This window comes from Panicum virgatum, chromosome 4K, assembly GCF_016808335.1.
Source record: "Panicum virgatum strain AP13 chromosome 4K, P.virgatum_v5, whole genome shotgun sequence".
In the NCBI taxonomy this organism is placed as follows: Eukaryota; Viridiplantae; Streptophyta; class Magnoliopsida; order Poales; family Poaceae; genus Panicum; species Panicum virgatum.
The window spans coordinates 6,665,104-6,692,996 of record NC_053139.1 but is presented as its reverse complement, the minus strand read 5'-3'; the positions used below and the strand labels follow the sequence as shown (position 1 = coordinate 6,692,996).

The following is a 27,893-nucleotide window of genomic DNA, read 5'->3' as shown; positions in this document are numbered from 1 at the left end:
TTCCCCCTATTGTGCATGAGAGCGCAGCAGCATGATCGGAACACAAACATTTCTCCTTATCAACATGGTTCTGCTTTTGATGCATGCAGGTATGTATACTAAATTTTGCAAAGCCACAGAGGCTTAGGCCAGTTTCAGTGGAAGTGTTATTGATACAGTTACCTTTTTTTGAAAGGGGAACTTTATTGATTTCGAGATGTTACATCGAGAAGATACGTCTTGAAAACGATCCCGGCCTCTGCCTCAAAAAGCACACAGCCTAAAATGAGTCCGACACAAAGCCAAATACTAGTGACTATCAATCCTATGACTAGATCGCCACTCATGCGCCTGGGAGAAAATATCCTTGGCCACCTGCTCCAAGAACCGAGAGGCCGCAACAAAAGCCTCCTGCGAAGTAGGCTGTTGAAGGGTAGCCTAAGTGCGTAGTCCTGTAGAGTACCTGCAAAAAAGAGGAATTTTTGTTTTCAAATACCACAGCGTTTCTGCAGAGCCAGACAGACCAGCATAGGGCTGCCGCGCCTACAAGGATGAGGTTTTTGAATTGTTTTGGTATTCCATTAAGCCACCCTCCGAATAGATTTGCAACACTTGAAGGCCTTCTACCAGACCATTTTAGATAGACGGCAGTCAAAAAAGCGATGTTGAATTGTCTCATTTTCGTGGCAAAAACAACATTTTTGGGAGCCTTGCCGGTTCCTCCTTGCAAGATTATCCTTAGTGAGTACGACCCCTCGCCTAAGGTACCAAAGGAAGATTTTAATTTTAAGAGACGTTTTCAGTTTCCACAACTTCTTATTATCGTAGGGAACATTCCGGTTGATTAGCGCCCTGTAATGTGTCTTAACTGAAAAGACACCCAAAGGGTCTAAATCTCACTTGAACTCGTCATCCTCTTGGCTAAGGTTGAGAGCGGCCAGTCGGGTTGCCAGGTTGTTCCATGCTGCTAGGTTGTTTCCTATTAGATCTCTGCGCCAAGATAGATTGGGTTGTGGTGTCGAAAGCACTTGGCCCACCATATCCTGTTTCTTCCTGACTATGTTATATAACTGCGGATATTGTTGTCGCAAAGGTCTATTTTCTAGCCAAATGTCCTCCCAGAATTTTACTTGAGACCCATTCTTTATGGTGAAAGTGCCAAATTTGAGGAAATCGTTTTTCACTTTCATTAAGTTTGCCCAGAAATGAGAATCCCTGTTTTTCCAATGGACTTGCACCAAAGACTTTGTCCCTAGATACTTGTTACTAGGATCTGCTGCCACGTGCCATCTGTAGTTAACAGACGATACAGCCATCTGCTGAGCAAAGCTATGTTCTTTAATTCTAAGTTTTGTATCCCTAAGCCCCCTTGTTCTTTCGGTTGGCACAGAATATCCCACTTAGCTAGCCGATATTTCCTTTTGTGCTTGTCGCTCTGCCAAAAGAAGCGGGATCGAAAGTAATCCAACTTTTTACGGACCCCTTTCGGAATCTCAAAGGACATCATATACATTGGCAAGCTGCTAAGAACCAGGTTGATTAGTGTCAGCCTTCCTCTCGTGGATAGGTTTTTCCCTTTCCAGCTGCTGAGGCGCTTTTCCAACCGTTCTTGTACCCTCAACCAGTCACCATTTGATAGACGCTGATAGTGAATCGGTATTCCTAAATAGCGTATTGGGAAGGATCCGGTGTTGCATCCGAACAACTGCATGTAATGATCTTCGAATTCCTTTGCTTCCCCGAAGCAGAAGAGCTCGCTCTTATGGAAGTTTATTTTCAACCCCGATAATTGCTCAAGCGCACAAAGGATTAACTTCAGATTTTGAGCCTGTTCCAGGTTGTGTTCCATAAATAAGATAGTATCATTAGCATATTGAAGTATTGAAAGACCATCCTCTACTAGGTGTGGCACAACACCTTTCAGCTGATTATCTGCCTTTGCCCTGTTTATGAACAAAGCTAGCATATCGGCTACCACATTGAAAAGAATGGGTGAAAGGGGATCTCCTTGTCGAAGGCCTTTTTTTGTTTGGAAGAAAGGGCCAATCTTGTCGTTGACGTTAATTGCAACACTCCCGCCAGATATGAAGGATCTAATCCACTCAATCCATTTTGGTGAAAATCCTTTCATCCGAAGCGTTTGTAATAGGAAATCCCACTTTACTTTGTCGTAAGCTTTTTCGAAATCTATTTTGAAGATGATTGCGCTTTGGTTTTTGCGGTGCAACTCGTGAACAGTTTCATGGAGGGTAACAAATGCTTCAAGGATGTTCCGTCCTCGCATAAAGAATGTTTGAGTTGGGCTAATCAAGTGATCCGCGACTGAGTTAACACGGATGGTCGCGACCTTCGTGAATATTTTAAAGCTCACATTTAGTAAGCAGATGGGTCTTTACTACTGTATTCTGCTAGCGTCTTGGTTTTTGGGCAACAGGGTGATTACACCAAAATTTAGACTAAAGATTGGGATTTCACTGCTGTGTAGTTCGTGGAACATTTGTATCAGATCCCCTTTGACAACGTCCCAAAAATGCTGAGAAAACTCTGCTGGGAAGCTATCAGGGCCTGGTGCTTTATTGTGTTCCATGTCAAAGATAGCTTCCCGAATATCCTTTTCAGTGAAAGGGGCCGTGAGAAACTCGTTTTCAGCTTGGGTGACTTGGGGGATGTCTTCTGTCACATCCTCATCAAAAGAAAAGTTACTATCTACTGAGGGTCCGAAAAGGTGTTTGTAGAATTGGGTGATATAACTCTTGAGGTTATTCTGCCCCTCCACTTTGACTCCCTCGTTATCCAAAGAGAAGATACGTTTCTTACTATGCTTGCCACTTGCAACCATCTGAAAGTACCTCGTGTTGGAAACCCCCAAAAGGACGTCAGCGACTTTAGCACGCTGGTAGAACTTGAGTTCTTCTTCTCGCAAAAGCTTGATCAAGCCATCACGTGCGACTTCTAGCTGCGTCCTTTCATCATCCGTTAGCACTCTGGCTTCCGCTACTGTGTCTAACGATGTGACCGTCTCTTGGAGGTTCCGTTTTTGGATTTTATAATCTCCAAGTTGGTGTCTAGCCCAACCTCTTAGGTGTTTACGGAGAGCCCCCATTTTCCGGTTCCATCTCTGTATAGCGTTTTGTCCATTGATCGGTTTATTCCAAATTTCTGCCACGCGTTCCCTAAAGTCCTCATGAGAAAGCCATGAAAGTTCCATTTTGAACTGTTTGGAATTCCCCGTAAAGGAAGAGTCGCCAGTATCCAATAATAATGGGGCATGATCTGACACTTCTCTGTCCAGCGCATGCACCGTTACCATTGGGTATTTGAATTCCCACTCCGTGGACATCAACACCCTATCTAGTTTCTCAAAAGTCGGGTCTGGTAGAGAATTTGCCCAGGTGAATTGGCGACCTGTCAACTCTATCTCCTGAAGATCGAAACTGTCAATGACTGTGTTGAATAGGAATGGCCAGCGGGGGTTGAAATTAGTCTTGTTCTTTTCTTTGCTATGTCTCATCAAAATTGTTAATAGCTGCAGCCTGCTGCTCGCACCACCGCGCTTCGCGGGTACAGCAGCGACGCGTGTCGCCAAGCCGCGCATCACGCCTGCCGCGGCACGGGAGGGAGCGCGCGCTCCGCGCGGTGGCAGCGGACGTGTAAGCGCCCGTGCTCGCTGCCCGGTGGACCTGGCGTCCGGTGGAGCCCGGCTGGTGGCGGCAGCAGCTTGCTACGGCTAGCGTGGAGCGGCCGTGCAGCGCGTGGGTGGATAGGCTGCTCCTGCTCTCCTAACCCCCGGCCTCCCCCTCCACCTCCTCGTCCCCGCTCACCCCGTTCTCACTCTACTCCGCCATCCACCCCCGCGCGCCCGCTCCGCCGGTGCATCTCCTTGGCCAGACTGCACGGCATGGGCATCGCCACGTACAGCGCCATCCCCTCCTCCACGGCAGTCCCGCCGGGCACGGCGCAGCTCGCCAAGTCCGCCTCCATCATCAGGCGGGCTCCTGCTGAACAAGTCTGACCTCAACCACCGTCGATCTGGCTTAGCCTCCAGAAGCCCGTGGTGCGAGCGCCGCAAGCTCCAGCAAGCAGGTGAGGGGGGGGGGGGACTGAGTTCGAGCTCCTGGATTCAGCTTGCTTCTATATCACATTCTTTTTTTCCCCTTGACTCCTTCCTCCGTTGGAACCTCCTCCTCCTGCAGATCTGGTGCGGGGGTGACGACTGCTTCTGTTGGCGTGAGAAGGTCTACACCGTGTTCGTCTGCTTGGTAAGAATCACCCCTCAAGCACGCCATGTGCCCCTTCTCCATTCATCCATCTGGTTATGTAAATTTGTAAGTTGTATTTGTGTCTCATTGTTCGAGTTTGATAGAAATCAAATCCCTTGCTTCCAGATTTATGTTTTATCTGCATCAGGGATTTGTACCTGCTAGAAATCAAATCCCGGAGTACTTGTATCACTAATGCAGACACACCTCAAGCGCTCTGTTTTCTGTTCCTCAATGGAAATTCCAATAGTCGGCACCACAGGTGTCCCATCTAATGCTGTAGATAATAATTGACATGCAACTATAATTTATATCAATCAATTTTGGGATATGTTTGATTTTTGAAGGTAACGAGTTGTTAGAAATCTGGTCAACGGTGGAGTTATTCTAAAGTATTTACCATAATCTTAAGCACTTTGTCCAATTGTGCACTTCTAAACCTATTCATATTCTTATATTCTTAAAGTTCAAAGACTTGTTATGTTATGGTTGATTTGTGCACACTCAATATTTGGTGGAGTCTGCACTTGAATTACTATTGCTTATAAGGCTGAACATGCAGCCATTGTTATTTTAGAAATTGAACAAATGAAATTGTGCAAACATTACAATTCCAAGAAAAGATTAGTCTTCGACTGCCCATCTGAGCATTGTATGGGATTGTTCTTTCTTTCTCGTATACAAAAAAAAAGAAAGTGCAGCAGTCTGAACTTTTTTTGATCAGAGAGCATTACTCTGATAAAATAAAATACATGTAAGCCTTCTACCCTCATATATACACTGCTTAGATGAATATTATTTCTATCAATGCTAATCGCTAACCTGCATTTGTGATTCACACTGCTCATGTTTTTGATGTTAATGAAGTCCTTGCCTGCATCTGTTTCAGTGAAATAGGCAACACATCAAATTTAGTTTTGTGTGATTTCAAATTCACCTGCGGTGAGATTAACTTAGCTTGCCACAGCAAACAGTAATTATTTGGAGCTAACTCATGGGATATGACAAGTAATCCTTTCTGTTGTTTGTTCTAATTGTTTGCCTAATTGCAATTACTAATCCGTTACAACTTGAGATTGTTAGTAATTGTTTTGGTCTCCTGTTGGCATTAATTTGTATCCACTTGAGGCTGAGTACAGTAAAAGAATACTTGTGGCCAGTGATGCATAATAAGGGCCATGCTCGTGCCTCCTTTAGTTTCAGTTATAAAGAACCTAACCTATCTTGTTGCCTGTATATGGAATCGGGATAGCAATTTTATATGTGTTGATCACTCAATGTTAATATATTCTGACATGATTTGATTTGAGTATACTGTACTATTTTCAGCATGCTTGTTGGTTTATCATAAGTATTTTCTTATTACAATTGAAGCAAACTAACCTTCCAAATATGTATAACTAAATGGCATTTGAATTACTCTTATGTTACTCTATCCTTTGTAGCAAATATTGATGCATCATACCCATTGGCAATCATGCATGTTCTGAAGCCAGCAAACTCGTGAAGGATTGTGTGTGGCCGCACAAGTTGAGTTGATCTCATCCTATCTATGTATGCTGGATTTACTCGGCTCACAAGAGTTGATATGCTAATTATCAAATGTATATACCCAACCTGAACAATATTGAATTAAATATACTGTGTTTAATAAAATATAGAACCTATCATGTTCCAGTATCACAATTTCTAATGTTGTTGTCATGATAGGGCACACAAAGTGTTTAGGGTAAGTCTGTTTGTCAAATGATGATGACAATAGGAGCCTTTTAATTACCTTATGATAGTAAAGGGTGAAGAATTTATGTTGTCTTAAATATTATTTTGATTCTATTGCTGGATTTGATTGTTCAAATAGTAGGGCGCGCATTGCGCGCCGAAAGTTCTAGTTATGTTAAAGTCACCCCCTATCAAGGTTGGCAAAGGGTTCTGCTGGCAGGTTCGAACTAGTTCTGCTAAAAATGCTGGTTTAAAGTCATCTTGAGCCGGGCCATTAGAATCCATTTGAAATCGTCGCTCTTATTGCGAAGATGGAATTTTATGAAAAATTCCCCTTCCGCTATAAAGCTTAAATCTAGAACCGCTGAATTTATTCCCAATAGTATGCCGCCTGACCGCCCTCTGGGGGGAAGACAGTGCCAGGTAAAATCTGCACCTCCCGACAGGCGATTCAGATTCGCTCTGGACATGTCCCTCTTTCTGGGGAAGACAGTGCCAGGTAAAATCTGCACCTCCCGACAGGCGATTCAGATTCGCTCTGGACATGTCCCTCTTTCTGGTTTCCATGACAGCCACATAGTCGAGATTGTGTTCCTTAATTGCCTCTGAAATGTAGCGATATTTAGCCAAGTCTGAAAGACCTCTGCTATTCCAGTAGAATCCTCTCATGGGGAAACACTATTATATCGCTTGTGAGCCCTCTTACGGGCCTTGTCTTTTTTAATAAAAGACTTCGACTTTCGTCCGGATACCTTGAGATCACAAATTTTTGTGATCAGTTCCGAATCATCGAAGTCTGTATCTGTTAAATCCTTGACCAAGTGGGTTAAGAGCGCGTCATCTTGAAACGCGTCTTTCTCATCACTTGTGTCAAACAGATTCTCATCTCTCTTAACCCGATCTGCTCCGCTTCTATGTTGCTGTACAGAGGATCTGTCAATCTCAATTCTTTTTAGAGCATTAAAGGAAAAGTTAACAACTGTACTGCTGCCCCCCAACGAGATACCAATTGATTTTAATTTATTGGAACAAATTTCTTCGGAAAGCTTGCCAAATAAAAGAGAAGGAGGGGTACCTGCAGGAGAGCTGATTCCTGTGCTCTTGCATGGGGTCGCCTGGGGGTTCAGATTTTTTGCAGCGGTGCGTCTCATTGCCTTGTCCATAACTGGCTCGTCAGCTGCAGAAATGCCATCTGCATTATACGAGTTACCAGCTCGAGCGCTCCTGCGTTTGCCGTTTATAAAAACTGAACCAGACTGTGAGTCTGAGGGGTCGGGCGAGTTACCTGCTGTTGGAGTAGCAACTGCAGCCCGGGTCCTTGGTGATGCTATCTGTGGTGACTGGATAGCCTTAGATGGAGTCCTCACCCCCTCACTGACAGATCCTGAGGCGTCGCCCGATGCGGAAGCCACCAAAGATGCTGTGTGGCTGCTATGTGAGGCCGGCAGCAAGGCTGCAACATTTGAAGAGTCAGGTGCGGTAGCAGCTGGATTATCAATCATGGAAGCCTGGTGCTTACCGTCCAAATGCGCCGCTGCAGGTGTCACGACCGGCGATCGCGTGTTGGTGGACGTCAAGGGGGCCTGCTTCCCAGCTGAAGCTGCTGCCCTCCCCTGGCTGCCCTCGGTAGCGTACGGCAGAGACGGCGCCAGCATCACCGCGCCAGCAGCATGCAGCGGTGTTCTGTCCTCTGTAATCGCCACAACGAGATGTTCTATATCAGACACCGCAGCCATATTTATGACAGGATTACCAACGCTAAATGATTCCAAAATAGCTTGGTACTCACCATCCTGGGGCACCACTGCGGATCGCCTCTTCTCATCGTTCGTCAGTCCAGCTTGTGGAGACCGAACGGTACTCTATGACGACCTTGCCAGCTCCCCAGTTGATCCTGAAGTTGTCTTAGTTGATCGATATAGTTACCTAGACTGAAATTTTAAGAATTGTGCAAGTGGAGTGTCATGGTGATGACACTCCTCTCATATTTCATAATACTCCTCTCACATTTCATAACACTCATCTCTTCTCTCTCCTCATACTATTGGTACATGTTAGCAAATTTAATATTCATGACGCTCTTATGACACTCCCACTGAGATTGGCCTTAGGCCCCGTTTAGACTCTTGGAATTGGATTTATTATAGTTTAGGCACATATTTGAGATAAGTAGTTTTTATAACTTTACTTAAGTTGGAGAGTACAAACATGATCTATAGAATCCATTTCCCATCTAAATTTAAGTAAAGTGTGGAATCTAAATTTCAAACCAAATATCCTAATTTATTAATTAAGTAAATTCCAATTCCTCTAAAATTAAGGAATCCAAGGGCCCTTATTTATTTTGCACAAGTTGTTTGTAACACCAAATGTTAAGGATTAATCCCATATGGAAAAAATGACAGGAAATCAATTCAATTTAAATTAAAAAAAAAGTCTAAACCCCCTCCCCTATTATAACCTGACTACTTCACCCCCTGACCTACAAAACCAAGTATTTAACCCCCTCACCTTTGCAAAACCGTTCAAATAACCCCCCACGATGGTTTTGCAAAGCTGTTTTGCCACGCTGGCGCTAGTGCGGACAACAGATTAGGTGGGTCCCGCTTGTAAGTGGGCATATCAATGCGGAGCTGTTTGCCTACGTCAAAGACTCTGCTACACCTCGCACCCTTGGTCCTGCATAGAGCTGGGACTTGGACCGTGCCATTTTTGGGTGGGCCGCGACACGATCATTTGGCACGACCCAAAGCACGGCACGGCACGAAATATTTTGGGCTGTGCCGGCACGACACAAACACGAGGGTCGTGTTGTGCCTAGGATCCCAGCACGACGGGCTGTATGACACGACCCGCATTTTGGGCCATGCTTGGGCCGGCACGGCACGAAAACAGCCCATCGGCCATTATGTAGCCCTTATTCTATTATGACAGTTAATCTTGGGCGCGGCTAGGTGTCGCTACAGGCGACAGTAGCCCCAGCCGTCGCCAGTGCTATTGGGCCGAATATTAGGCCCATTACCGTGATTTATTCCACGCAAATTAGTAAATTCCGATTTTGACTCATCAACCAGTAGTCCGATTTTGAAGCATATTGCTTTCCTTTTGGACGGTTCCACGCACATGCAGGTGAGACAAATCGATGGTATCACCCACATGCAAAGGGAGTTCACATTAAAAAAATCTATAAATCTTAAACTCTGTATCCAAATTAAATTTCGATCATACTATTATCTTTTTATGATAAGATCTTCGAAACAAAACCACACTTCGCTATATTTGCACAATATTATTTAAAAATATTTGTTAGTACTAAATAATTACTTTCAACTATTGAGAACAAATACTTTAACACCACGAACAAATAATTATTTTCTACGAACAAAAAAATAAACATTACGAACAAATAATAATGTACTACGAACAAAATATTAAACATCGTGAACATTTGATTGTATATGATAAATAATGGAAAATGAATATCGCGAACAAATGGATCAACGTCACGGAACAATTTAATCTACAAAGCGAACAAATAATTTGACATTGCGAACAAATTAGTTGCACGCAGATAGATAATTTTGCATGAAGAAGTACAAGCATATATGCGTACCAAATGAGTAAGTATGGAATATAAATTAGTTACACGCAGATAAATAATTTTACATGAAGCATCACTATATTTATAGACTATAGTACCCATAGACTTAGTCTATAGAAAAAAAAAAGAAAATAGAGAATAATGAATGAAAATATTAGAAGGAATAAAAAATAAGCAACATACAAAATGAAATGAAAAAGAAATATCAACCGGAGCATTGCAAATAAATACTAAAAATGGATAGGAAAAAAATTAGTATAAAAGAAAAACTAAGGAAAAAGAAACAAACAAAAAGACAGAAAAGGTACGTCGGTTAGCATGCATGCGCATGTAGCATGCAGATACCCACTCAAACAGCTTTGCATGCAACCATATGCAACTAGATCTATTCATAGTACGATATGACTACAAATTATTAATTTACAGCGGAGAAAAAGCAAAGAACAATAAGTGGAAATGAATATAAGAAAGAATAGAGGGGAGAAAAGCAAAGAAAAAAGAATACATAAAGTAAATAAATTAAAAGAGAAGACAAATAAGAAACATATTACGAAAAATTATCAAGGAGGACTGGAAATAAAAATGCAAAAATAAGATGGAATTGAATAGAAACATAAAAGAAAGAATAAGAAATAAGGTGCGACTCTCTTTGCAACTTTGGATGCAACTTGCATGTGCCCATGCATTCGGGCCAAGCTTACGCTACTTCAGAATTCCAACGACACTAGCATTTGGCAAGCAAATCCAATAGCGCGCGCGACATGAGATTAGTGGGTTGTTAAATATTTATTAGTTGAGCCAAATAATCTCACGTCGCCCGGCCCATCTGTACCTCTTCAGGTGATGGGAAGCGATTTCATCGCTCGGGCGATGTATAGTCATCCCGGTTAATCTTCCTTTCTAATTAACAGCAATAATGAAAAAAATATTATTCATTCAAAAAATCATGTAATTTTCATAACATCGATAGTTTATGTAATTGCAATAGTAATATTTCTGTATCGATGCATATAGATCCAATTGCAAGTGTACGGAGGGCCGTGCTTGGGCCGGCACGGCACGAAGGCGTGCCATAGGCCGTGCTTGGGCTTGATAATAGACTTGTCGTGCCAGCACGGCACGGCATGATGTGCCGATCGTGCCTAAAAATCTAGACCCGACACAGCACGAGGCACGAGAGGGCCGGGCCAGGCCGGCACGGCCCAAGTCCCAGCTCTGGTTGCACCTTGTCGCCGCTGTGTAACGTCCCAGGTTCCGACCGGTATGACCGGCCGGTCAGACCGGTTGCGCCGGTTGCCGCGCGTCGAGCATCGTCGCCGGCGTGCGACGCCACGCGTCGGCCATCCCCGGCGTCGAACATCCTCGTCCCTATCCCGAGTCGGCCACCTGATATTTTTCCCCTCTCTCTCACGCTCAGCTCCCCGGCCTCCTTCTTCCTCGAGCAGAGCTCGAACGAGCTCGAGCAGCTCGCGTCCTCCGGCCCAATCCCCGGCCTCCGCTCCACCATCTTCAAATCGCCGCCAACCACAGCCCCCTCACCTCCCTAGCTCCCTCCTCAGTCCCTCTAACACGAGCTCCGACCGTCGCACGGCCGGGAAATGAGGATTCTCCGGGCGATGGCCATCCATGGCCATCGAGCTCCAACTCGATGTCGAACTCCTAGCCCCGACCACCATTTTCTTCGTCCAGCGGCTCAAATCGAAGCTAGGTGAGGCACTAATGCTCATGCTCTCCTCGTTCTTGCGCGTTCCGCGAGTTTCCGCGCTCGATTCATGGTGTCACCGCCGTCGCCATGCTGTTGCTCGTTGCGAGCTGCACGCGCGCGTCCCTGCACCGCGTTGCTATGCGCTGGCTCCGCCCTGCTGCCCCGGCCGTCGCGCCGCCCTACCCTACTGCTGGCTAGCCTCACCGCCGGCGAGAGCCCCTCGCCGCGCTGCCGGCCAAGGCACGGTGCCATGGCTGTCGTCTCCGACCGGAATCCACGTTGAGGTTTCTCAAAAAATAAAGATATCCACATACGGCATATGCACATCACTCTGATACTATAACACATATCCGTGCAATCTAGGAGCTTAAGACTTTATTTTTGTTTCAAATTGAAAACATAAAAAGTTCAGTTGGTCAAGAAAGGCAGAAGATATCAATGACATAATATTTGTTTAAGGTTGCAACAGAAAATAACCATACATACCTTATCTGCTGATCCAGTTATGAAGAGTCCATCCCCATTAACAAATTTCAAATTGGTTATCTGTGTAACTGAATGTTCTTATATGTTATAATATACATTTGAAGCATACAAAAAGTATGCCAAAATCACATGGGGAAATACCTTCTTCGAGTGACCAGTAAGCGTGCACAAAATTTGACCAGACGGCCGATCAAAGAATACTGCATTGGTATCAATACCCCCAGTGGCAACAACGTCCTGTTGATCCATGACAAGAATCATCAAGTAAAAGAAGATATCAAAAATCTCTTGCAGATTCTCACCACAAAAGTTGAAACTCGCAGAGATTCCAGAAAAAAAACTATATCAATACTCAGATCAAGAACTCAGCATTTTCTAACAAAGGTTTAGCCTCAAGATTCAAGCATAAGCTCAGGCCTTCCTTAACATGGGAATGGACCCCATCAAGAACCAAATGACAAAATGACAACCATAATCCAAATTTGACCTAAGGGGGGCAAACAAAATGACAAGAAAAGTGTTGTTAGAACACCCACGTAGAGCAAATTCTTGTCAAAAGGTGCTTATTTATAGTGGGTGCCACATGAGAAATCAAGCTGTCCAAGCATATTCACTCATGGAATAAGCAACGACAACAACCAAAAAAAACTGGACCGGTAGGGGAACATCCACCCCTACGGCATTGCACTGAGAAGAAGATCCAGGCAACCGGCCCAAAAAACCCCCCGAACCCTAGCCCACGCCCAAAGGACCAAGCTGACTTGGGCCGGCGACACCGCAACACGGGCCGGTGCTAGTGCTAGCACCGTAGCCGGCTGGCTAGCACCGCAGCAGAAGCCAGCGAGCACAACGAGGGGATTTTTTTGTGCGAGACCGGGGTTCGGAGCCCGGCTAGTGGGCACGACCACGACAAGCGACACCACCTGAGCTATCGCTGCGAGTTTCAGACAATAAGAGAATGTAAAATATGTTCAAAGACCAACATATAGCACTGAGATGAGCTGCTAAAAATGAAATGTAGCGCAAAAATTTTATTCTCAGCATCGAACAAAAGGACAATAGAGAGGAACAAGTAATATATGTGGATATAATCCATCACAGAGAGATAAAGTGATGTGCTATTATAACAATGTGAAGCCTTAGGACCTGTAACAATGCAAAAATGTGAAAGCCACGAGTATAGTGAGAACAATGTGCAATCTAAGAGGTTAAGCGCAAACCAAAGAAAATATTCAAAATAAGGCCTTGTATCAAACCAAACCTTTGATGGATGCATATGCATAGATAAGATGCCAGGTTCATTCGTCTTATGAAGTTGATGGCTGGAAATACAAGTATATCTCCCGAGCACATCAGCTGGTGCAGGAGTTGGTGGATTCTGTGACAACAGAAGAACCATTGATTCATTTTTCACAACAGAATGGAACAAAGAAGGCTAAACTTTCACAGAGTAAATGAAACATGCTAGCTGCAAGACTCTCAGGACGTGTACTTATTTCCTATTTGGTTTAATCGTGTGCCTGACCTGTGGCCCTTTCTGTTTCTGTTGTGTCCTTGTGCGCACGTGCATGTGTGTTTGGGGAGGGGGTGGGGGCAATACCTGTCTTTTATTGCATTCCGCCCAAAGACTTTCGTTGCAATCTGTAAGTTGAGCAACGACTTCTTGAATTATTTCCCTTTGTCCCAGCAAACGGCTCAATTTCCGAAGGGCACTGGATCTAGTACGACGGGCCAAGTACATTCCTTTATACACGATCAAGAGGGGCTCCTTCAATATCTTGCCCTCATATTTAGGTGCATCCTTCTTTAGCTTCAGCAGAACACGTTTTGAAAACAGCTAAGAGAAGCACACTGGCATTAGTTAAACAATAAACTTCCATCAAAATGCATGGACATTCACAAAATATTACAGTTTACCAATGAAGCTGCTACAGTTTTTTCTTCAGGGTAACATATCATCTTCAGTGCAGTTGCAAGTTTCATTAAATCCCATTCCTTAGTGTCAATGTGAGATATTCTCTTTAGGTGCTCAGCAGCACTCCGCAAGGAGTAATCATGTTTCTTCACACAACGATCACACTCACGCACCATACCTGCCAAGTTAATAATATGTCTAGTAACCTGCATAAAAGGAGTACAGAAAAAAATGTTACAAAAAAAGAGATAATGGCAAAATTCTGCTTAACAATATTACATCAAAATAGTGAATTTAAGGCTTGAAGTACACAGGGAGCAGGATAGCAGAAGTCATTTCAACAGACATGTGAGAAAGGACTGGCTCACCTTCATATCTTTTGGTTCCAATATAAAGCTATAGCTATTTAGAAGCTGTTTCATTCCTTTACTCATTGGGAAGCAATCCTTTTCATCCAACATAGATTTTTCTGCAGGCAATAAATATGGCATCTGAACCTTCAAGCCCCACATCAACTCCTCCACAGTATCACCACACAGGCAAGATATTTCCTGAAAATAGAAAAGGTCCTCAAAATGGTCCATAGAATTAAGCAGACAAGGGAAGAGCTGTACACTAACCATGCTATTCTGTATGACTTCTTGATAACCTTATTTTCAACAGCTAATTTTTGTCCTGGTTCAATACGCTTTCTGATCATATCAGCGAGCTCATCACTAACACTATTAGAATTAATGGCGCTGACCTTGGGATCAAAGGGACGAAATTCTAACAGCCAAACAGTCTGTTAAAGAAACAAACAAACAAAAGCCTGTTATGCCACGACTGGGTGTGTGTAACTACATGCATCAACCATAATCAGTGGCGGAGCATGAACTAGAATCAAGGGGGGCCTGAATCACGAAGGCTATAAGGAGCCAATATGTGATGAGAAACTCCTCGCCGTAGGGGCAACAGTCAAGCTCGGTGATGCCATCTAGTATATCTTAGTACAGTAGTGATGACGGCTGAGTTCTCACCTCAAAATAAACTATCTAGCAAAGCTTAGTCAGTTTAGGAATTAACAAAATATATATGAGAGTAGTACATCTCAATATATACTCCATCTGTGATGCACTATACTAGTACGTACTACTACTTTCATGTCTACTCTAGCTGCAGCCTTCTGCTGTTTGTGCTACGTCCTAGCATTCCTCTGTGAGCAGCAGCTGGCAAACATGGCGTTCAAACTTTTCAAACCAAAGGGGGGCCGATGCCCCGTATCGCCTCCACGAGGCTCCGCCTGCAACCATAATGATAAAGTCTTGTTCAAGTGCTCAATAAGAGTGTAAATCAGAATTAAGTTCATGTACTAAGCTAATGCAATGTATTTTGAAAATTGGCCATAGTGGTAGTATTAATACCATCACAAAGTAAGGTCTCGAATAAACCCTAGCAAGCAGAAAATTGACATATGTCAATACTGCCTAGGTATCACCAATTTGTACATGTCATGTACGGTCAGACGTACACCAGGCGTAGGCGCGCACGCGACGTACGCCGGGCTGCGGCACGCGTGGATCGGGACGGCGAGGACCAGACGACTCCTAGTGGCTAGATTAAGGAAATAAGATTTGTTATCAGTTTAGATCCTAGAATCAAGGAAGGACTCTCCTATTCGGTTGTGGGCTTGTGGCCATATAAATTGTAATCGTGACTCTGGGAAGTTTAAGCAAGATTATTATCTCTAAACTCTACCTCCTCCCTCTCAAAAACAAGCCTGCGGCGCAGGGGGAAAACCTCGCCGGAGAAGACGGATCGCGGCTACGAATTGCGTAGCCGAGGTCCAGCTATCCTAGGATCCGACGTCCTTGACAACCTGGTATCACGATCTAGGCGATCCTCTCCCTCTCCACAGCCCTCACCACCACCTGCCGCAACGCCGCCATCTCCGTCGTCCTCATCCGCTGCGTCTTGCGCCGCCGCCATGGGCGACCAAGGTGACGATCTCAAGACTACCGTGGCGTCCCTGGTCGAGTCCGTCAAAGCCCTCAAGGCCACTGCGGAGGCCAACGCCAAGGCCATCGCCGATCTCGCGGCCGACCGGTCGCAGGGCTCCAACAACAAGCAGACCTTCAGCGAACATCACAACGATCGGCCACCGAAGTTCCACAAGATGGACTTCCCACGCTACGACGGCAAGACCGATCCGCTCATCTTCATCAACCGCTGTGAATCCTTCTTCCACCAGCAGCGGATCATGGAGGAGGAAAAGGTGTGGATGGCGTCCTACAACCTCGAAGATGGGGCGCAACTGTGGTACATGCAGATCCAAACGGACATGGGGACCCCGACGTGGCGCCGCTTCAAGGAGCTGCTGAACCTCCGCTACGGACCGCCCCTGCGCTCCGCTCCCTTGGCTGAGCTAGCCGAGTGCCGCCGCACCGGCACGGTGGCGGACTACATGGACCGCTTCCAGGCGCTCCTCGCCCGCGCGGGTCCCCTCCTGGAAGAACAGCGCGTTCAGCTGTTCACTGGGGGCCTCATGCCGCCGCTCAGCCTCGATGTCCGCATTCAGAACCCGCAAACCCTAGACGCCGCCATGAGTTTGGCCCGGCAATTCGAGTTGCGCGAGCAGTACTCCACGCCGGTGACCAAGCCTGCGCCCCGGCCGCCACTGCTTCCTGTGCCGGCTCCACGCCACGCCTTGCCGGCACCGCAGGCTCCCAAGCCGGCTGCCCCCGCGACGATCACCGTCGAGGGCCGCCAGATCAAGCGCCTCACTCAGGCGGAGCAGGAGGAGCGTCGTCGCAAGGGTCTCTGCTACAACTGCGACGAGAAGTACTCCCGGGGACACAACCGTGTCTGCCAGCGGTTGTTCCTCCTGGAAGGCATTGAGGACGAGGACGACGACGAACTACCGGCCACCGCTGAGGATTGCGGACCGGAGAACGCACCGGTCTTCTCCCTGCAAGCCCTAGCAGGAGTTTCCTTCGCTGACACCATGCAGCTCGAGGTCGTGCTGGGCGCCGCAGCGCTCGTCGCCCTCCTGGACTCCGGCAGCACGCACAACTTCATATCGGAGGCGGCCGCGCAGCGCTCCGGCCTCCCCCTTCAGCAGCGTCCACGCCTCACGGCCATGGTCGCCAACGGCGAGCGCGTCACGTGCATCGGAGTCATCCGCGCCGCACCGCTGCTCATCGGCGGCGACTCCTTTCCGGCGGACCTCTTCGTCATGCCACTGGCGGGCTACGACGTGGTTTTGGGCACTCGTTGGCTGGCAGCCCTGGGCCCCATCGTGTGGGACCTCGCTGCGCGTCGGCTATCGTTCCAGCACCGGGGGCGCGCCATCAGCTGGTCCGGCCTGGAGTTACCCAACACGCCTACCCTCGTCGCCTCGGCCGCCAGCGCGCCCCTCCTCGACGAGCTCCTTGACAACTTTGGGGATGTCTTCGCCGAGCCTACGGGGCTGCCCCCCAGCGCGCCCACGACCACCGCATCACTCTCAAGCCGGACGCGCCACCAGTCGCCGTTCGCCCGTACCGGTACCCGGCGGCCCACAAGGATGAACTGGAGCGACAGTGCGCGGCCATGATCGCACAGGGCATCGTCCGCCGCAGCGACTCGCCGTTCTCCTCGCCAGTCATCCTCGTCATGAAGCCGGACGGGTCGTGGAGGTTCTGCGTCGACTACCGCGCCCTGAACGCGCTCACCATAAAGGACGTGTTCCCTATCCCCGTGGTCGAAGAGCTACTCGATGAGCTCCATGGGGCGCGGTTCTTCACCAAGCTGGACTTACGGTCCGGGTACCACCAAGTGCGGATGCGGCCGGAAGATGTGCACAAAACCGCGTTCCGCACCCACGACGGCCTCTACGAGTTCCTGGTGATGCCGTTCGGGCTTTGCAACGCCCCAGCGACGTTCCAGGCGCTCATGAACGATGTACTCCGGCCCTTTCTTCGTCGTTTTGTTCTTGTGTTTTTTGACGATATTTTGATATACAGCAAGACTTGGGCGGATCATCTTCGTCACCTCCGCGCCGTCCTTTCCGAGCTGCGGCGGCACCAGCTTTTCGTCAAGCGCAGCAAGTGCGATTTCGGCGTTTCCTCCGTCGCATACTTGGGGCATGTCATCTCTGCGGCGGGCGTGGCGATGGATCCGGCCAAGGTGCAGGCCATCCTCGACTGGCCAACGCCGCGCTCAGCTCGGGCGGTCCGGGGCTTCCTCGGCTTGGCGGGGTACTACCGCAAATTCGTCCACAACTACGGCACCGTCGCTGCGCCACTCACAGCTCTCCTCAAAAAGGACGGCTTCTCCTGGGACGAGGCGGCGACCGCGACGTTCACTGCGCTAAAGGCCGCGGTCACCAGCGCACCAGTACTCGCCATGCCAGACTTCGCCAAGAACTTCATCGTTGAATGCGACGCCTCGTCGCATGGGTTTGGCGCGGTGCTCGTCCAGGACGGCCATCCGGTCGCGTTCTTCAGCCGGCCCGTTGCTCCCCGTCACCGTTCCCTCGCGGCGTATGAGCGCGAGCTTATTGGCCTTGTCCAGGCAGTGCGGCACTGGCGTCCGTACCTTTGGGGCCGTCGTTTCATCGTCAAGACTGACCATTACAGCCTCAAGTATCTACTCGACCGGCGCTTGACCACGATCCCTCAGCATCATTGGGTCGGCAAGCTCTTGGGGTTCGACTTCTCGGTGGAGTAAAAGTCGGGCGCGTCGAACACGGTGGCTGACGCGCTCTCCCGCCGTGACGGCGACGACGGCGGCCTACTGGCAATTTCGGCGCCGCGCTTCGACTTCATCGCACGCCTTCGCCACGCCCAAGCTACGGATCCGGCCTTGGTGGCCATCCACGACGAGGTTCGCGCGGGCAACCGCGCCGCGCCATGGGCGGTGATCGACGATATGGTCGCCTACGACGGCCGCTTGTACATACCGCCGGCCTCCCCTCTCTTGCAAGAGATCGTGACCGCGGTACACGATGACGGCCACGAGGGCGTCCACCGCACGCTGCACCGACTTCGTCGCGACTTCCACTTCCCCAACATGCGACGGCACGTGCAGGACTTCGTGCGGGCCTGTGCGACTTGTCAGAGGTACAAGTCTGAGCACATGCACCCTACAGGGCTACTGCAGCCTCTACCCGTCCCCGCCAGCGTCTGGGCGGACATCGGCATCGACTTCGTCGAGGCGCTTCCACGGGTGCATGGCAAGACGGTCATCCTGTCCGTTGTGGACCGCTTCAGCAAGTACGCCCACTTCATACCTTTGGCGCACCCCTACACCGCGGAGTCAGTTGCCCAGGCCTTCTTCGCCGACATTGTTCGACTACACGGCGTTCCCCAGTCGATCGTGTCGGACCGCGACCCGGTCTTCACCTCTACGTTCTGGCGCGAGCTCATGCGCCTCGTGGGCACGAAGCTACACATGACGTCGGCGTTCCACCCCCAGTCTGACGGCCAGACCGAAGCAGCCAACCGAGTCATCATCATGTATCTGCGCTGCTTCACCGGCGATCGTCCCCGACAGTGGCTGTGCTGGCTGCCGTGGGCGGAGTACGTCTACAACACGGCCTACCAGACATCGCTCCACGAGACGCCGTTCCGTGTGGTCTATGGCCGCGACCCGCCCTCCATCCGTTCGTATGAACCGGGTGATACGAGGGTTGATGCGGTTGCCCAGGAGATGGAGGCCCGCGAGGCGTTCCTCACCGACGTCCGCTATCGCCTCGAGCAGGCCCAGGCGGTTCAAAAGCTCTACTACGACCGCCAGCACCGGCCGGTATCCTATCAAGTGGGCGACTGGGCGCTCCTTCGGCTTCGTCAGCGAGCCGCTGCTTCTTTGCCCCGTACTGCTAAGGGCAAACTGAAGCCCCGCTACGTCGGGCCCTACCGCGTCGTCGAACTCATCAACGAGGTAGCAGTTCGCCTGGCGCTTCCCCAAGGTGCTCGTCTACATGATGTGTTCCACGTGGGAGTGCTCAAGAAGTTCGTCGGTAAACCGCCGGCGTCCCCTCCAGCGCTCCCTGTTATCCACCACGGTGCGGTGGTTCCGGAGCCTCTCCGGGTCGAGCGTGCTCGCTTGGCGCGAGGCGTTCGCCAGGTCCTCGTCCACTGGCGCGGTGAGCCGGCGGATTCTGCTTCATGGGAAGAACTCGATGGTTTTCGGGCGGCCTACCCGGACTTTCAGCTCGAGGACGAGCTGGACCTCGAGGGGGGGAGAGATGTCATGTACGGTCAGACGTACACCAGGCGTAGGCGCGCACGCGACGTACGCCGGGCTGCGGCACGCGTGGATCGGGACGGCGAGGACCAGACGACTCCTAGTGGCTAGATTAAGGAAATAAGATTTGTTATCAGTTTAGATCCTAGAATCAAGGAAGGACTCTCCTATTCGGTTGTGGGCTTGTGGCCATATAAATTGTAATCGTGACTCTGGGAAGTTTAAGCAAGATTATTATCTCTAAACTCTACCTCCTCCCTCTCAAAAACAAGCCTGCGGCGCAGGGGGAAAACCTCGCCGGAGAAGACGGATCGCGGCTACGAATTGCGTAGCCGAGGTCCAGCTATCCTAGGATCCGACGTCCTTGACATTGTACACATGTATTGTGGACCTCTTCTTCACACACATCATGGTCTTTTAGGAAACTAGTTTTCAAAAATGCATGCATAGTGAAATAGAATCATATATACTTCCCTAACAGCTTTATTGAGGAATAAAATGGGTTTTGGAATCCATTAAATTAATAAACAGCCAATGACCAAATAGATACAAAGATAAATAAAACTGGCAAACATAAATCATGGAACAACGCTGATCGGTTAATTTGAGCATAAACATATTGAAAAGATATGACTACTTTTCTACCCTATTTCAACCTCTAATTGTGTGCTCATGTTTTAAATTGTGCACCCTTCCCTTGCCTTTTAAACAAGAATGGCATATTTCTCAGAGCAGCATGCATCGCCCCACCTCGCCTTACGCACGCCTAGGCGTCACCTAGGCGATCGAAAGGGGGCCAAGCGCCTCGCCTTGCCTTACCGCTTTAAAAACATAGCAAACAAGTTTTCAAAACTGGGGCAATGTGCAATAAAAGATCGGGCAACCATACCCAGCAGTCCAGCACCTTACTAAAAAAAATTAGAATCAGGGGGATAAAGGGGAACTAACTCTTTGTGCCACAGTATGATCCGCAAACTCTACCCAGATATTCTGCACGGCATAGAGAATATTAAAACATTAGCTAGCTAGAAAAAAATGGCACCAAGAGGAACCAAAGTCATAATGTTATAGTCAAACAGATACCTGAAGGGCATCTTTTTCAAGGAGCTTTATCCCATCGTACATGAAAATGGCGAAGCCAGTGTTCGTCTCAACTAGCGCCAAGATCACCCCACCACACCCCAACTTGGCAGCTAGTAAAACATAATTTACGTAATTTCAGGCTAGTAGAAGGTAAACAAATCGATGAGATGTGAAACGTTCAGCTTAGGCCAAAGGCTATCTCGCCCCCCCAGATCCAAAACCCTGACCACCCTTAATTTCCACCTTTGATCGGATCGGCGGCAGCACCGGCGATGCGGGGCCCGTTGCAGCCCTTCCCCAAATCCAGGGATCCATCCAACCCAGAACAGGGTTCCCCAATTGTGGGGCTGAGAGAATATGATGGGTGGCTCACCTAGACCGTTGTTCCACCGCGCCGCCACCGCTTCCTCGTCCTCGTCGGTGTCCGTATCCGTGTCATCGGACTCAGCGACCTCTGCCTCCACACCCTGCGAGGCCCCATCCTCTTTTCGCAAGGGCTCCGCGTCTTTCTCCGCTAGTCTGGAGAGGGTAGTGGTAGCCGTTTCCAGTTGCTGGCGGAGCCCGGAGTTCTCTCTGGAGATTTTGGCCACGACGGCCTCCGTTTCCTCCAAACGATCCCGGCCGCGCTCGACCTCCCCGAGGAGTTCCAAGTTCCGCGCCCGGACGTCTGCAACCAAAGCGTCAACAGCTGCGCAGGAAGAAAATTTCCGAAGGCGGAAAAGACACCAACCCGCGACGTGCTGCCGGGAGACCTAAGTCCCGGCGGGCGGAGTCGCGCTCCTCGCGGAGAGTATTTCGCTCCCCGCGCAGCCTTTGGCTCGTCCGCTCCGCCGCTTCGCGCGCCGTCCGAAGGCGGGCGACCTCCTGGGCCAGGGCATCGCGCACCCTCCGGGCCTCCTCGTCGTCGTCCCTCTCCATTCGCAGGAGAAGGTCCGCAAGCGTCCGGTCCGACTCGCAGTGCCAGCCCATTGGAGGACCTCTGGATAACTTGTTGCAACGCCCCTCTAGAGTCAAAACCTTATATACCTCTAGAGTCAAAACCTTATATAAAATATTATGACATAGGTACGCTATTTTCTTTTTTAAAGCGAAAACAATATCTTTTAATTTAAAATGTTGGATAATTATCGGGTAATAATGTAGACTAAAACACTAAGTATATTTATTTGTACTTCCAGAATTAATTTGATTACCTTATATTTGCACTCCATATTATTCATTGCTTCTCATAAAAAGATATTTCTTCGGTCGTTTCCTGATGCAAAATTATCAAGTGCGGTGTTCAAGCCGGGGGGGGGGACGGGGGGTGCAGCCGTAGACGCATGCGTCCAGGGCCGTACCGGCAAATTCGAGGGCCCTGTGCGAAACAATAGACTGGGCCCTAGTGGCCTAGTGCAGGATAGCAAATACCAAGCGATAGCAGCCGGCAAGCGCGATGTGCTGTGTGAAAGCACAAATGTTAGAAGTCACACGTGTGACTGGCAGTTAAATCATCACAAAAGGTCTAATAACTATTTTTTTTGTTCCGGAATAATTTCTTTTATTGCTGGAACAATTGTTATTGTTTGAGCAACAAAAATTTTTCCAAAAAAAAGTTTGTTCTAGCAACAAAGCATTGAGGGGCCTGGTTTATTAGGCCGATTTTAGGTTCAAAATATGGAATCCTGGAGAGGTTGTGGTGCTGTGATAGGTCCACTCGAGATCACACATGTGACCCTGAGTAGCATCCATGTAAAAGGAAGTGATACGCCTACAATGATTTATCTTTTAGGAGCAATTTGGGTCATATTTTGCCACAAATTAGATCAACAATCAACTAAATTAAAGTATTTACATAACTATATCTAATGTATATCTAATATTTTGGGGGCCCTTCAAATTCGGGGGCCCTGTGCGGTCGCACGGCCCGCACGTGCCTAGATACGGGCCTGCATGCGTCATGGCAGCCGACGCGATCGCGATGCGAAGCTGACCGCTCGCCCCTTCTGCGCGCGCATCCGGTGCTCTCTAGGCGGCGCCAGACGGCGGCGGAGAGGAAGGAGCGCTCGATTCGATTGGGATGATGGTAAGGGGCAATATGGACACTTTCGTAGCTGGATCCCACTTATTAGGGCTCCTCTATCGTTATCTTCTAACAGTACATGGATGGAAAGAGCACAGAGATGAACAAAAGTTGGCGCGAGGGCATATGCGACTGGTTAAAGACTCTCACCTGGAACACTGACTGGTTCCATGCCGTTACTGCTGGCCAAGCTCGCCGTAGTTATCCGTTGCTGGGCAGGCAGCAGCTGCGCGTCAACCCCCGAACCATCTATAATGCCATAAAAGATAGGAAGAATTTGATGTTCTACTCCGCTACGCGCGCACATTTTCAACAAAATTTCGATAGATCTTGATCTTTCATACATGTTTGAGTAAATGAACTGTACATGCTTATGGTCTGGCCAACCATCCCCCCCCCCACCCAAACAGTATTATGTAAGTACATTTTCGGCAGCTCCATCATCCTTCATCCTTGGTTCAGGTGGGCCCCAATTCGCATCAGAAGCAATTCGCGAACTCGTTATATCTTCAGCTCAGTCAGTTGTGATCGAGTGTCGACCATCCCAGCTACCACGATATCTTCGTCGTACTTTGGCGGGCTAGATGGAGGGCTGCTTGAGGGTGAATCTGACAGGAACACATCTGAATTGTTGTCAGACAACTCTGCAGCTGCAGCACCTCCAGCTTCTGCATCTCGCGATATTTTTGAATTGAGTTCATTCTTAGCGTCATCCACTTCTGGCTCATCACGTGCTGATGTGTCCTTGAAGATTTGACCTCCTTGAGAGTTTGGTCCGGGAGCTTCTGCTTCTGGTAAAGAACGCGCATTGGCAGCATAATCCTCACTACCATCAAACTTTGTCGCAGAAGAATGGTTATGTGGAGGTTCTGTATGATGAACCTGAACTGATCTGCTGTCCAGCAAGCTATGTGCAGCCGCAGAGTTGCTGGTTTCTGTTTCCTCTAGAGGTACCACATCAAAGCCATCATGTTCGTTGTGTAAACCCTTCTGGTCTGATTCATGATTTGTGATGTGATCATTTTTGCTTGACCAATCCAGATGACTGAAGGCATCATCAACCTTGGAAAGGCTTCCTTTCTCCTCACTTGATAGCTCAGATTTGCCTATTGTTGTGCTCATGTCCATATCAGAAAATATAGCCTGCAATTATCAGGAAAAATATGAGTAACTGTATACAAAGGTGAAATGGTGCAGGCAATTGATGCAAGAATTATCCAACTACCTCAACTCTGAAGTCTACAGGAAACCGATGTTTTGTGTCCCACAGAATGTCAATCTGGTCTCGATCGAGTACCAACAAGTTGTCATCAATAAAAGCTGTGCTAAACATCGTTCTGAACACCATAACTTCATGTTCCAAGTCCTCATCCAGGCTGATGCACTCAATTACAATGTCTCCTTGAACAGGACAATGAACATTAACCTTGATTATCTCACAGTCTTCCTGAATTTGCAAACAAGAACAGTTAGTACTCTTTCAGTTCAACACTTCAAGCTTGAAGATGTCTTGAGATACCAAAAGAATACTTTTATTAAGTCAAATATAAACCTATTCTACAAAATGGTAAAAGGAAATGCGAGCCGGATAAATTAAATAACCAAAAGATAAATATTAAGCGCTTTGAAGTTTGGACTTATCTATAATTCAGTATAAAATAAGTTGAATTAAATTTGTAAGATTGTAGCTGTATTTCAAATAGATTGGTACAATTTTAAGCATTAAACTATGGAGCCAAAGCATTATAGACAAACATCATAGACATACTGTAAAGATCAATATGCAATTCATGATAAGTTGATAACCAAACAAAATTATACCTGTGTATAAAGCTGGACAAAATCACTTGTCTTTGGGATCGAAAAGAGAACTTTAGTAGCTCTGTCATTAGGCGCAAGGGGATCTAGGCCATAAATCCGGAATATAGGCCTACATCCCCCTTGCCCGTCAAAATTTGGTACCTTCCTGATTATTATACAATTCAAATTCAGCATTCTGTCAGCAGGAGGCCATAGTTCTGGTGATTTGTGCCGTTTTGATACATACTTCAAGTATCTCAGCTGAGAAGGCACTGGGTCAATTGGTGAGAATAGCTCAGCTAGCCCAGCTGGTGCATGTTTGCAGACCATCTCCAAAGCCTTCCTCTCATTTGTACACCTTTTGAGGTAAACCAGTAGAGCTGCCAATGCAAAAGCAAGGACTGGCCACCCCCCATGTTCCGAATGGATAAGCAGGAAATTGTCCTGGCTTAAAGTGAGCCAGCTTTCACTAGACCTCAGGAAATGGTGAATCATCTCCATGGTTAGCAACGGGCATCCTTCATAGTTACGTGGATAACCCATTACGCTCATGTCATAATAAGAGAAAATGCTGGCAGTTTGGTTGTGCTTCTTGCCTCCCTCAAAGTTGAATACCATGAATGAGTCAATGGAGTAGCGACCAAGTAACTGTTTTAAGATTCCTCCAATGTATGGCATCAGCTCATCTTCTTCAAATAAATCCGTGGAGAAGCAGTGGTCAAATACTGGCAAGAAGCAATCAAGAGTCAGCATCAGTAAACGAGAGGCAATGTTATTTTTATTATTATTAAACAGTATTATGGTTATAAACAATGTACAAAGCATGACAAGTTGTAGTATGTGAATGTTTGCATAAGCACCTGGGAACAAAGTTCACATCATTTGGAGCAATTGAAAAAAGGAAATGTAGTAGTTACTACCTAAGCTGCACAGGTGGATGTCAAATGGGGGAAATGAACCTAGCTTTGGGCAATTATTTTTATCAGAATCACTAGAAGCCATGATGAAGTCCGAATAACGGGTTCATCTGAAAAAGACCTGACCAATGTCCTGGCAACACTTGATTTCAGCAATTTGACAAAATCACTTTCCCACAAACGCAATAAGACCAGATAATGCCATGATCTTTCATCTTTAGGTACATATTTGGCACGAATATGAGAATTTCAGCTTCAAAGGTTGTCATTTTCACATAAGCAAGCAAATGTGCATCTGATCCCATCCATTCTCCAATAGGACGATTGGATTACGCATGATAAAGCATGGAAAACTTAATTTGGTATGATAAATGTTAAATCCCATGAACTAACTGGTGCTAAAAACAATCAGACCCGACTGAAACAGTTTGACAGTTTCACTTCGGAACGGAGACGTGATAGTAGCTCATATGAAAGAGACAATGGCGACGTGGTAGCCAACTACTACTCTGGTCAATCCCGTGTCCCTATTTTGGTCAAACGCGTAATTTAGCAACAGCTAAGCTGAGCAAATGGCCTTTCCGCGAGTCAAAGCACGAACCAAACCCACTGGCACAAAGCCACAAAGTCTTGCAAAGCTATGTCCACTCTGCAAGCAAATCCGCGCCTCGAGATCAAACCCCGCGCACTTTTTTTATTTGTTCACGGTTTTCCCCATTCGAGAAATGGCGAATAAAGCGAGAACAAGCGCGTACGAGTGGCTTGTACGGGCAGGATTCTCGGTGCCGTGGGGCGCGTTACTTCCAAGAAACCCCCGGCGAACAGGTCCAACAAGCCCAAGCCCAGCGCGAGCGAGCGAGCAGGTTCGCACAAACACACCCAGCTAAAATAGCATGATTAACCGAGTGCCGGGGCGAGAAAGGGCACGCACCGAGGATGTTGCCGGAGATCTCGACGAGCCCCTCGGGCGGCCGCCGGTAGAACAGCCGCCGGAACAGCGCCATCCGCCCGAGCGCGCGCGCCTCCGCCGCCGCAGCCGCCGCCCCTCAGGTACCGGCGAAGAACCCGCCGCGCCGCCGGGTAGCCGCGCCGCGGGAGGCGGAGGTGGGAGGGGACGTGACGAGCAGTAGCGGAGCCCGTTGGGGGAGACGGAGACGGGGGGTGGCAGACTGGCAGGCTGGCAGCCGGTGGTGGCGAGATATATTGGCAGCGGGGGGAGCTCCGCGCCCTGTTTGGTTGAAAATTTTGAAAAGACATCTTTTTATATTTGAAGTACTAAACATAGACTAATTACAAAAATAATTACAGAACTCGTCTGTAAATCGCGAGACGAATCTAATGAGCCTAATTAATCCGTCATTAGAGGTTGTTTACTGTAGCATTACTGTAGCAATTTAGCGCCTGATTACAGCCTAGCTAGGTTCATTAGATTCGTCTCGCCATTTACAGATAGCAGTCACAATGCGTTTTTTATTTTGTCTAGATTTAAATCTCCATGCAGGCGCTGGAAAATTTTTTTGAAATTTTGATTTTTGTAACTGAACACGAACTCGGTTTGTTTAACGGGTCGTTGAGGGCGCGTGCACGAGACCTCCGCAGAGGAGAACGGTTCCATCATGGGCCGCGGGTCCCGCTGGCTGCCTTCCTTTTAAAAAAAATACTGGAAGAGAAGTTGGAACGGGTTCAAATTTTGAATCTTTATTTCCTTTGTATTTCATTATTACTGTTTACATATCCTTCCCTTTAACCATTGCCTTTATTTCCTTGCCCCTTCCTCTACCCTCTTTTCTTTATCTTTCTTTCTTTTTCTTTTTTCTTTTTCTTTGAATATTCCTAAGCAGCAGATCTCCTATCTTTGTCAGGGGGAAGCAAGTCAGGATGATGTGATCGAACTTTGAGATGAACAGTACTTGATTGAGACATTGCAGAATTTTGTCGAGGTCAGATAATCCCCGACCTAAGGGCCTAGATCCACCCCTATCCTTATTGTTCATCGTTAAGTGGAGGTTGATTGTCAAAGAACAACGCTAAAATTTGAATTTGTTAGTTTTTTATCTCACAAATGCGATCCACTATTGACATGATTTTTTTATGAAATCACAAACAACATTTCTATATATGTTAAATATTTCTTTACCGTTATTATGAAAAGCTTCTAAC

At 47.7% G+C, this 27,893-nt stretch overlaps 2 protein-coding genes across 2 annotated transcripts; both read right to left on the bottom strand.

Moving 5' to 3' along the window:
* Positions 1-74: 74 nt before the first annotated feature.
* LOC120701825 lies at positions 75-21,923 on the bottom strand. Its single transcript, XM_039985638.1, has 15 exons — positions 21,707-21,923; positions 21,328-21,621; positions 20,955-21,064; positions 20,820-20,861; positions 14,033-14,215; positions 13,667-13,870; positions 13,350-13,586; positions 13,011-13,127; positions 11,891-11,986; positions 11,750-11,809; positions 7,747-7,851; positions 7,477-7,647; positions 7,243-7,410; positions 7,033-7,134; positions 75-442 (listed from the first exon to the last, which is right to left on the bottom strand). Exons 1-11 carry the CDS (start codon positions 21,921-21,923, stop codon positions 7,789-7,791), a joined length of 1,623 nt encoding a protein of 540 aa, XP_039841572.1. The 3' UTR covers positions 75-442; positions 7,033-7,134; positions 7,243-7,410; positions 7,477-7,647; positions 7,747-7,788.
* A 1,399-nt stretch (positions 21,924-23,322) lies between these two features.
* Positions 23,323-26,949, bottom strand: LOC120702836 (formin-like protein 6). Its single transcript, XM_039986796.1, has 4 exons — positions 26,665-26,949; positions 24,838-25,541; positions 24,242-24,463; positions 23,323-24,159 (listed from the first exon to the last, which is right to left on the bottom strand). The coding sequence occupies exons 1-4, from the start codon at positions 26,735-26,737 to the stop codon at positions 23,518-23,520; spliced, it is 1,641 nt and encodes a 546-aa protein (XP_039842730.1). The 5' UTR covers positions 26,738-26,949; the 3' UTR covers positions 23,323-23,517.
* Between the last annotated feature and the right edge of the window lie 944 nt (positions 26,950-27,893).